The 11,925-nt window shown below is 44.2% G+C and overlaps 2 protein-coding genes across 2 annotated transcripts; both read left to right on the plus strand.

Moving 5' to 3' along the window:
- The first annotated feature begins 2,546 nt into the window (after positions 1-2,546).
- Positions 2,547-5,518, plus strand: PCDHB2 (protocadherin beta 2). Its single transcript, XM_036847550.1, has one exon. It carries the CDS (start codon positions 2,671-2,673, stop codon positions 5,062-5,064), a length of 2,394 nt encoding a protein of 797 aa, XP_036703445.1. The 5' UTR covers positions 2,547-2,670; the 3' UTR covers positions 5,065-5,518.
- A 2,934-nt stretch (positions 5,519-8,452) lies between these two features.
- On the plus strand, positions 8,453-11,633 carry PCDHB3 (protocadherin beta 3). Its single transcript, XM_036848335.1, has one exon. It carries the CDS (start codon positions 8,604-8,606, stop codon positions 10,968-10,970), a length of 2,367 nt encoding a protein of 788 aa, XP_036704230.1. The 5' UTR covers positions 8,453-8,603; the 3' UTR covers positions 10,971-11,633.
- The last annotated feature ends 292 nt before the right edge of the window (positions 11,634-11,925 follow it).

Genomic DNA, 11,925 nt, shown 5'->3' on the forward strand with positions numbered 1-11,925 from the left:
TTTTATATCCCTAATGCCTTTCACAGTGCCTGAAATTAATCTGTGTGTAATAAACACCTGCCGATGAATTTAAAAACTCAGTGAATGTACAGCCAAACGACTGGCCTGTCTAAAATGGAAGAAATCAAATTCAAGTTACTCTCAAAAGAAATTGTACAGCTGACTGATAATAAAGCCGTATACTAATTAAAAAGTGTAATTAGCTAAACCAAAAGTTGGAGAAGTAATTTAAACTATCAGGAGGTAAGAATTGTGCCACTAGACCACGTGACACGAAGGTGGATTTTTTTTTTTTTTTGACAGTTTCTGAGGGAAAGCGCTGTACAAACCAGGTTTTCAGTTCAGACGCCTGGCGGCGCTGCAGGCTAAAAATGGAGGTGGAGCCAGGCGCTTGCCACAGACTCCATTTTAGAAAAGACAAAACTGAGAGGGGCTGGGGGTCGACGCGCCTTGGAAAACGTCGGCAGCAAGCTGAGATTTTAGACCTTTCTTCAAACAAATGGGAACTAGATATATGTTGATGTTATCCCTACTGGACGACTTCCGAAGGCTTCTTTCATTAAAGACAACGCAGTCAAAGAAGCTATGCTGGAAACTGAGAGAAAATCTGACAGAAAAAAGGCAAGTGGTGAGTTTTCCTTTTCTTCCTGGGCGTAGCGTAAACAGTCCAGGAAAAGGAAGGCTGCTTTTTATAGCCGGTTCCTGGAGATTTGGCCTTGCAGCGGAAAGGGGAGTGTCTGCGTAGCGGCGGGCAGACAGACCTGAGCAAGGTGGTTTCCAAACTGACCAAAGATTCCTGAGTAAAGGCTCTTCTGTGGGTGGATCTAAACTATTAAGAGATCAAAGAATATTTTAGATACACCCACAGAAGAGCCTTTCCTCCCGAATAGGAAGCCAGACCTATAGAAACTATACATTTCCAAGTATTACCTGTAAACTTTTTTGTTTTCTGAGAAAAATCTATGAATCTGAGATGTTGCCCCTTTGAAAAATTCTTGTGAATGTTTCAGAATGTGCATGGGGATGTGCCTGAGATTTGGTTGAATTTTCCACCATTGGAAACCACACAGGGAGTTTAATTTCACAATAATATGCGATGCAATAGTGGGGTAAGTAATTTTCCCATTCTTGGGGGAAAATCACTGGATGAAGAACAACCTATGGTAAGTTTAACTCTCACAGAAGAGAATGGTAGGTATCAACACTAGTCTCAGACCTCCAAAGGTCCAGATCGTGACAATCAGTGACAACCTTTGAGATGCATGCTCTTCAGCAACCTGGTTGTCAAAGCCTGCTAAAGATTTAATCTCAGTACATTAAGGAGCTGTTCACAGAATTCTCCAGGTTCGCTGAATTCTCCAGTCTCACTGAATTCTCCAATCTCTAGTGCATACTGACCACACATTTTAAATACACCTCATATCTGTGCATCATAAACATCCACTGCAAGAAAATTACCAGGCAACTTCATGGCTACATGGCAAACATTCAGGCAATTTACATAGGAAATAGTTTCAGAAATACCTTTCTTCATGTAAAAGATGTTGGATGACAATTCCATAAAATTGGTGATGTTGACACTTACCTGCTCATCCTACAGTACTTCCAGAAGAAGACTTCACCTCTTTAAGGATTATCTCAGAACTCTGGAATAAAAAGAAAATGCCTTGGTCCTTCCTTCCAGAATTTTCTTTCCATTGGATGTAAAAAAAAAATCCCCGTGCTCTGCCAACCTAATGCAAGACAGAGAGATGGGAGATACATCTCTTTAACATCACTTTATCTCCAGTTAAATTAGGTTCTTTGAAGCTAAAAACAAGACAGTATGTGGAGACAGCTATCACCCTTGGCATTCTTGCTTTTTGGGCTCTGGGTAAAAAGTAGAGGAAACACCCCCTTTCTGAATAATGCTATAGTTGTTGTTTTATTGCTCTATCTTCAGTAGTGTTTTCTCTTCTTCTGAAGCATAGCTAATTGTTAATTTATAGTCAACAAGTACCAATGCCTTAGCTATTTTTATCTTTTGTTTACCTATAAGACAACTGATCTGGACACTTAAAAAAATTCAGTATCAATAAAATACAGGGGACTGTTCTAGAATAAATAGATGTAATACCAATACAATCATGAAACTTGTTTTAAAAACAAATTTTCTAAGACATTCCTATGTCAAGTGGTTAAGAAAATAAGTGCATTTGTAAAAGGAATTCAAGAGTGAATATGAAGTCTTAAGTTGAAGAAAACTGGGGGAGGATAATGGAAGGATAATTTTAAAAAGTTATTAGGGACTGGATTTTAGATAATATGGAATTATTGTTACTTCGGTACATTGAGAGACACTACTTGAAAATATTCCATTTAGATTGCCATCAGTCTGAAAGAAAGGATTGGGATTTCCTTTATGTTTTGGAAAAAATAAACACTCGGAAAGGACGCAGGGTGGCGCTGCAGCATTAGAAGTAGAAGGAAGAAAGCTACCAGTCTGCGCTCCTCTAGCCAGATGCTCTGCTAAAGAAGCAAGCAGGAAAAGGAGGCTTTCTAAGGCAGTTGCTCCGGGAAATCAGGGCCCTAGGCATCTCCACTTATCCCAGTGTCTGAGTGATACTGGGAGATAGATCAGCGACATCGTGAATCCGAGCTGGGGCAAGTTTGCTGGGAGACGAGAGAGCGATGAAGGCAGGAGAGAGAAAGAAATGCTTTCTGAAACAAAGGCAAGTCTTGATATTCTTTGTTTTGCTGGGCATAGCTCAGGCTGGTTCTGAGCCTAGGCATTATTCAGTGGCTGAGGAAATGGACAGTGGCTCCTTTGTGGCCAATCTGTTGAAAGACTTGGGGCTGGAGGTAGACGATCTAGCTGCTCGGACCCCCCGGGTCGTTTCCAAAGGGAAAAAAATGCCTTTGCATTTTGATAGGCAGACCGGGGATTTGTTGTTAAATGAGAAACTGGACCGGGAGGAGCTATGTGGCCCTACTGAGCCCTGTGTACTACCTTTCCAGATGTTACTGGAAAATCCCTTGAAGTTTTTCCAGGCTGAGCTACGGATTAGGGACATAAATGATCATTCTCCAGTTTTCCTAGACAAAGAAATAATATTGAAAATTTCAGAAAGTATCACTCCTGGAACTACTTTCCTAATAGAGCGTGCCCAGGACTTAGATGTAGGAAGGAACAGTCTCCAAAGTTACGCAGTCAGCCCCAATTCCCACTTCCATCTTAAATTACAAGACAGTTCCGACGGCACAATATTACCACAGCTGGTGCTGGACAAAGCACTGGATCGAGAGGAACAGCCTGAGATCAGATTAACCCTCACAGCGCTGGATGGCGGGATTCCACCCAGGTCTGGGACCGCCCTAATCCGCATTGAAGTCTTAGACATCAATGATAATGCCCCCGAGTTTGCAAAGCTGCACTATGAGGTGCATGTCCTAGAAAACAGCCCCATTGGATCCCAGGTTGCCATTGTCTCTGCCAGAGATTTAGATATTGGAACCTATGGAGAAATATCTTATGTACTTTCCCAAGCATCTGAGGATATTCGGAAAACATTTGGAATAAATGCAAAATCAGGAGAACTCCTTTTAACACAGGAACTGGATTTTGAATCTATTCAGACTTATACATTAAATATTCAGGCGACAGATGGTGGGGGCCTTTCTGGCAGTTGTGTGGTGTTTGTCCAAGTGATGGATTTGAATGACAACCCGCCGGAACTGACCATGTCAACGCTTATCAGTGAGATCCCAGAAAACTTGCAGGAGACCGTAATTGCTGTATTCAGCGTTTCAGATCCTGACTCAGGAGACAACGGAAGGATGGTTTGCTCCATCCAAGATGATCTTCCTTTCATTCTTAAACCCTCTGTTGAGAATTTTTACACTTTAGTCACAAACACAGCCCTGGACCGAGAAACAAGATCCGAATATAACATCAGCATCACCGTCACAGATATGGGGACACCGAGACTGAAAACCCAGCACAACATAACCGTGCTGGTGTCCGACGTCAACGACAACGCCCCCGCCTTCACCCAGACCTCCTACACCCTGTCCGTCCGCGAGAACAACAGCCCCGCCCTGCACATCGGCACCGTCCGCGCCACAGACAGAGACGCGGGCGCCAACGCCCAGGTCACCTACTCGCTGCTGCCGCCCCTCGACCCGCACGTGCCCCTGGCCTCCCTGGTGTCCATCAACCCGGACAACGGCCACCTGTTCGCCCTGAGGTCCCTGGACTACGAGGCCCTGCGGGCGTTCGAGTTCCGCGTGGGCGCCGCCGACCGCGGCTCGCCCGCGCTCAGCAGCCAGGCGCTGGTGCGCGTGCTCGTGGCGGACGACAACGACAACGCGCCCTTCGTGCTGTACCCGCTGCAGAACGCCTCGGCGCCCTGCACCGAGCTGGTGCCCAGGGCGGCCGAGGCAGGCTACCTGGTGACCAAGGTGGTGGCGGTGGACGGCGACTCGGGCCAGAACGCCTGGCTGTCGTACCAGCTGCTCAAGGCCACGGAGCCCGGGCTGTTCGGCGTGTGGGCGCACAACGGCGAGGTGCGCACGGCCCGGCTGCTGAGCGAGCGCGACGCGGCCAAGCACAGGCTGCTGGTGCTGGTCAAGGACAACGGCGAGCCGCCGCTGTCGGCCAGCGTCACGCTGCACGTGCTGCTGGTGGACGGCTTCTCGCAGCCCTACCTGCCGGCCCCGGAAGCGGAAGCGGCGGCCGCGGCGCCGGCCGCCCCGCTCACCGTCTACCTGGTGGTCGCCTTGGCGTCGGTGTCGTCGCTCTTCCTCTTCTCGGTGCTGGTGTTCGTCGCGGTGCGGCTGTGCAGGCGGGGCGGGGCGGCCTCGGTGGGTCGCTGCTCGGTGCCCGAGGGCCCCTTTCCGGGCCACCTGGTGGACGTCAGCGGCACGGGGACCCTGTCCCAGAGCTACCAGTACGAGGTGTGTCTGACGGGAGGCTCCGGAACTTCCAAGTTCCTCAAGCCGATTATCCCAAACTTCCTTACTCAGGATGAGGAGAGGGTTAGTGAGGCAAACCCCAGTTTCAGGAATAGTTTTGAATTCAGTTAAGTTTGAATAAGGGTCTATGATGCCTAGTCTCAGTTAAATTGTGTAAAGTCCTTTTTTACTGCCTTGCCCATTGGAGTTTTCTTTCTATTTGAAATGTAACCATCTTATTCCAATTCAGTTCATGTTACTGGTGTTTCTAGATGTGCTGCTCTGTGGTATAATGAATGCAAATTTTCTTTCTTTTCTTACTGTTAATATCACTGTAACTTAATTCGATTTAATGTGTGAAAGTATATTTTGTATTTTCTGAAGTCGTTAATTTTTAGAGCACTTTTTTTCAAAATTCACCTTCCACAGTCCCTAGGTAATTTTTGCAGTCCTACATTTTTGAAGGTTTGCAATAAGTACATAGGGTTATTCTTTTTTCCTACCCAGAATATTTGTGTTTGTATAGAGTATTCTCTTAGGCTAGTTTAACTTTCTTCTTGTGAACTCACATTGGCTAAAACCATTAACATAGGTACATTCATGAATAACAAAGCACCCCTCACACTTTTCTAAATATATACTTCCTTAAAATGTTCATACCTGATAATTATGATTCTTTAGAGATTGTGAAAACCTTGACTGTTGGATTCTACAAATCATTCCCATTAAAAGTCTTCAATAAATCAACTACCAATATTCTAAAATGTAGTTAAATAAATAGCAATGTCCAGTCATTTGCAGACATGCTAATTATTCATGCTTTTTATTAAAAATTTTAAAACCTCTGATTGTTTCAATCCATTTAGAAATCTGTTTTAATTATTTAAAACCATCTATTCTTTGAGTACTTCATTAAAATCCAAAAGATCTGAGAGAGTACATGTCTTTGTCCATGACCAAATTTTAGAAACTTCATATGTAATTTGGCATTGCATTTTAAAAAAACATCTGAAGCATTTATGATTCAATTGGAACTAAGCCCATGGAAAAAATATTTATCCTGGTTTGCTCATTCTATTTTTTTTCGCTGACTACTTCCATTTTACCCCTTTCAGTTTCCTAGACTTTTCAATGCTTTTTTGTTTCCTTTTTAGTGCTTGAGTTATGTTTCTCAGTAGCTCTCCATTTATTGCATGATTAGCACAATGACTGCAAGACTAGGTTCTTCATAAAAATTTTAAATGACTGATTGAAGGAAAGAAATGTCTTTATTTCATCTGTGATATACTGACACTCAAATACATTAAAATACTCACAGGACAAATTTTGCTGGAATTAAATGCTCTCTGATTTAATTTTTGGCTGTTAACAGAACTTCACTGTTATTCAAACATTATGCAGTTATCAGTGCTTGGTGTCTCTTTCCTTCAACATATTTTTCCTTTTTCTTTTTCTGCTTAATTTTAATCTTCTCTCCTGCCCACTAGCTTAAGGAATCCACATGGGGAAATTGTTTTCAATTTTATGATTTATATTTTCCTTCCATAATTCCTTAAATGATTCATTTAACTTTCTTTATTATTTATTTCTTGCAGTTCAATTTCTGATCCACACATTAAAACAGAATTTTAGTTTTTAATGTTCTTCAAACTATCTTTAAATTTTTATATTATTGTATGTTTATTTGAACAAACTATACTATTAAAATTATAATATAAAATTTAAAGGTCTCATTTTGAGTTTAGCATTCATATAGAGAAGTATCTTGGTATCAAAGGTCTTTGATCCACCAAATTATTACCTGTAGGATCTTGAATAAGTCATATAATTTCTGTCCCCCTGGAAATGATAACAGCTATTTCAATAGCTTGCAGTTACGTCCAAATAAGATAACATAAGGATAAGAAGTGTAATTTTGTTATTTTTAGTATCACTAATATTAAGAGTAAATTTAATAAATGGTCCTTCATATAACATTACTTATAATTGTGAAGAAGCTATATTGAACACATGATATTTGTGCTGTTTCACTGCTCTGCCCAAAACCTTGCAATAGCTTCCTTTCACTCTTAGAATAAAATCCAGCTACCTATTATTTGGCCCCTGCCTACCTGTCCAGCCTTCTCTTCCCACTTACTCTTTTTTTTTTAATAGGTGATATTTATGTTTCTCTTTTTTTTATAAGTCTATTTGTTTATTTATTTTTGGCTGCGTTGAGTCTTCGTTGCTGCGCGCCAGCTTTCTCTAGTTGCCACGAGCTGGGGCTGCTCTTCGTTGTGGTGCGCGGGCTTCTCATTGTGGTAGCTTCTCTTGTTGCAGAGCACAGGCTCTAGGGCGCGCGGGCATTAGCCCTCGCCATGTGGGATCTTCCGGACCAGGGCTCGAACCCGTGTCTCCTGCATTGGTAGGTGGATTCTTAACCACTGCGCCACCAGGGAAGCCCCCCACTTACTCTTGAGACACTAAACTTTGGGTACACTGTCCTACCTTCATTATCTAGAATAGCTATGCTTTACTGTCCCCAGGCCTTTGCATTTCTTATATATGGAATCTTCCCATATTAGTTTTAGCCTGGCAAACTTCTTCTCATCCTTCATATTCCAGATTAAATGGGACATTTTTGGGAAACTTTCTGAATCCCCCCCATTAAGTTAGGTCTGCATATTGTATACTTCCGGTGCACTCATTATACATTTCCTATATAGTACTGTTTAAACATCTGTTTAAATTCTGTTCACCCCATTAGATGGGAAACTATATAAGATATATAGACATAGCCTGTCTTATTACCACAATACATCTAACTTCTACAAACGCAATAAATATCGGTTTCCACAGGTGAAATACAGTTATGCAGATTAAAGAGTTAATACAGATGAAACCAGTAATCATAGAATTACTGTGAAATAGGAAGAGGAGAAAGCTCTGTGTTCCTTGAGTGAGTGCAAAAATTTGGAAGGAGTTAGGCATTTGTGGGCTCTGGATATATCCCCTGACATGATTTATTATAATTTTTTATCACCTTGCTTGAGGTCGTCTTTTCATAGCATTTTTCTGACTATAAATGCAACTCGTGTGCATTTTACAAAATTTGGAAAATAAAGAAAAACACAAGTAGGAAAACGAAACTTCATCACTTAGAGCAAAATCTTGTAAAAATTTTTCTGTAATAATTACAGGAGGTGGGGTGAGTAGCTCTAGCAGGTGTCCACTCCCGCAAAATCATGGAAATGGGACTCTACCAGGGACAGTCACTTCTTTTAGATAAGAGCGCATTTCTTCTCCCTAGATTGTGTTTATTTAACCCATATAACAGAAGAAATTCCTACAGTAGCATCAACTCGGTTTGATAAAAGGGAATAAGCGATTAAAAAAATCAAAACAAAAAGCCCAGCAAACATCACCTTCTCCAAGATTTTGAAACTGTGAGCGAACGCACGGTGGCGCTGTTGACTAAGAAGGAGGATTAAACCGCAGGCACTGTGTATACTCTGTAACACACCGATTCAGTGCAGTAAACTAGGGGTTGTGAGCCGGGGCAGATTTTTAAGCTAGCAAATCTGAGACTCTGGTAAGGATTATTCGCTAGGTTTTCTTCAAAGGTTAGGAGGCAAAAGACTGCGTTTCCCAGTGCTGTTGGAGGCTAGCTTGACAATATTTCTCGGAAGAACATGGCAGAAAATGCAATGGAGGCCGGAGGAGAGCGCTTTCTCAGACAAAGGCAAGTCCTGTTTCTCTTTGTTTTTCTGGGTGGGTCTCTGGCTGGGTCCCAGTCGAGACGCTATTCTGTGGCTGAGGAAAAAGAGAGGGGGTTTTTAATCTCCAATCTAGCAAAGGATCTGGGGCTGAGTGTACGGAAACTGGCCGCGAGGGGGGCCCAAGTTGTGTCTAAAGGGAACAGACAGCATTTTCAGCTCAACCATCAGACCGGTGATTTGCTCCTGCATGAGAAATTGGACCGGGAGGAGCTATGCGGCTCCGCAGAGCCATGCATACTGCATTTTCAGATATTACTGCAAAACCCCTTGCAGTTTATTACAAATGAGCTCCAGGTCATAGACGTAAATGACCATTCTCCGGCATTCTCTGAAAATGAAATGCAGCTGAAAATCCTAGAAAACACTCCACCAGGAACAATAATTCCTTTGGGAAATGCTGAAGACTTGGATGTGGGAAGAAACAGTCTCCAAAACTACACGATCACTCCTAATTCCCATTTCCACGTTCTCACACGCAGTCGTAGGGATGGAAGGAAGTACCCAGAACTAGTACTAGACAAAGCGCTGGATCGTGAGGAGCAGCCAGAGCTTAGGTTAATGCTCACTGCGCTGGATGGCGGGACTCCACGGAGGTCTGGGACCGTCCAGGTTCACATCCTGGTCTTAGACATAAACGACAACACCCCAGAATTTACACAGTCCCTCTATGAGGTTCAAGTTCTAGAGAACAGCCCCGTTAACTCTCTTATTGTCACTGTTTCAGCTTCTGACTTAGATACAGGAAATTTGGGGACAATATCATATGCATTTTTTCATGTTTCTGAAGAAATTAGAAAAACTTTTCAACTAAATCCAGTTACTGGTGATATCCGACTAATCAAATATTTGAATTTTGAGGCGATCCAAACTTACGAGGTGGACATAGAAGCCAAGGATGGTGGAGGCCTTTCAGGAAAATCAACAGTGATAGTTCAGGTGGTTGATGTGAACGACAACCCACCAGAACTGACCTTGTCCTCAATTACCAGCCCTATCCCAGAGAACTCGCCAGAGACTGTGGTGGCTGTTTTCAGTGTTTCCGACCTAGACTCTGGAGACAATGGGAAAATGGTGTGTTCCATCGAGAACGATCTCCCCTTCATCCTGAAACCATCTGTAGAGAATTTTTATACCCTAGTGTCAGAAGGAGAGCTGGACAGAGAGATCAGAGCCGAGTACAACATCAGCATCACCGTCACAGATATGGGGACACCGAGACTGAAAACCCAGCACAACATAACCGTGCTGGTGTCCGACGTCAACGACAACGCCCCCGCCTTCACCCAGACCTCCTACACCCTGTCCGTCCGCGAGAACAACAGCCCCGCCCTGCACATCGGCACCGTCCGCGCCACAGACAGAGACGCGGGCGCCAACGCCCAGGTCACCTACTCGCTGCTGCCGCCCCTCGACCCGCACGTGCCCCTGGCCTCCCTGGTGTCCATCAACCCGGACAACGGCCACCTGTTCGCCCTGAGGTCCCTGGACTACGAGGCCCTGCGGGCGTTCGAGTTCCGCGTGGGCGCCGCCGACCGCGGCTCGCCCGCGCTCAGCAGCCAGGCGCTGGTGCGCGTGCTCGTGGCGGACGACAACGACAACGCGCCCTTCGTGCTGTACCCGCTGCAGAACGCCTCGGCGCCCTGCACCGAGCTGGTGCCCAGGGCGGCCGAGGCGGGCTACCTGGTGACCAAGGTGGTGGCGGTGGACGGCGACTCGGGCCAGAACGCCTGGCTGTCGTACCAGCTGCTCAAGGCCACGGAGCCCGGGCTGTTCGGCGTGTGGGCGCACAACGGCGAGGTGCGCACGGCCCGGCTGCTGAGCGAGCGCGACGTGGCCAAGCACAGGCTGCTGGTGCTGGTCAAGGACAACGGCGAGCCGCCGCTGTCGGCCAGCGTCACGCTGCACGTGCTGCTGGTGGACGGCTTCTCGCAGCCCTACCTGCCGGCCCCGGAAGCGGAAGCGGCGGCCGCGGCGCCGGCCGCCCCGCTCACCGTCTACCTGGTGGTCGCCTTGGCGTCGGTGTCGTCGCTCTTCCTCTTCTCGGTGCTGGTGTTCGTCGCGGTGCGGCTGTGCAGGCGGGGCGGGGCGGCCTCGGTGGGTCGCTGCTCGGTGCCCGAGGGCCCCTTTCCGGGCCACCTGGTGGACGTCAGCGGCACGGGGACCCTGTCCCAGAGCTACCAGTACGAGGTGTGTCTGACGGGAGGCTCCGCGTTAAATGAGTTTAAATTCCTGAAGCCGATTCTCCCTAGTGGTCTAATTCAAGACACTGGGCAGGACTAGCGCAAAAAGGCAATTGCAAGAATAGCGTAGGTTTCATTAACAGAAGAATCAAAAAGTTGTCTGGCTACGAATGCTTTCTTTTAAGTCATTTTAAGTCAAGGCTCTTGAGTTGATATAGTATTTTGTTTATATATTGATTTTACTTTCTATCTAGTTAACCCTGCATGTTTTTTTTTCATCCGCTTCCTACCTTTTCAATCCAGTATTAATGCCTCTTTCTTTTTCTAATAGGTGAGTAAAAATAAACGCATTATCTTTTAATGATGATTTCAAATAGGTTTATTTAAGGTAGTCATTTCAAATTCTATATCCAAAGCAATGTAGAGAGAGTTCTGAACCACCAATATTATAATTTACCCTATTGAATATAGTCAGGTAATATTCTTTATAATACTCCTAAAGCAGCTTTGTCTGTGGTTAATGAAGCGGATAAATAAAAATGTTTTAATATGTACCATTTTAAGGTGTATCATCCTTTAGAGGCTTAGTACTCAAATAAAACTTACACATATAATTCATTTTCTGTTTTGACATTTGCAATTAATATTTCAACATTGTATATGCTTATATTGGCTAAAAATGGACAAAAATGTAGATTAATAGGTCAGATTACTCTTAGATTTGCCTAAAGTGTATTTATGATGGATGACTGAGAAAAAAAAATAAAACATAGGCATTTTGAACAACTGATCGTGCTTTTCCATTTGGCATGAAAAGATTATTTAATAAGCATCTGGTAGAATGACAATTTGTTTTTTAACTTCTGAAATGTATTATCAACCTGAGGGCCATTTTTAAAAAGTTTCAAGAAAGTACATGTATATATGTTCTCTAAATGCTTTATAGCAAAAGTGGTGTCCCATCCGATCCTACTTTTAAAAAATTAATACCTACTTGGCATTTATATGGTGATATATGAAGGAAATATTTTCTTTGTTTCCTCTCTTAGTTCCCT

The sequence above is a fragment of the Balaenoptera musculus genome, chromosome 3, assembly GCF_009873245.2.
Source record: "Balaenoptera musculus isolate JJ_BM4_2016_0621 chromosome 3, mBalMus1.pri.v3, whole genome shotgun sequence".
Classification (NCBI taxonomy): Eukaryota; Metazoa; Chordata; class Mammalia; order Artiodactyla; family Balaenopteridae; genus Balaenoptera; species Balaenoptera musculus.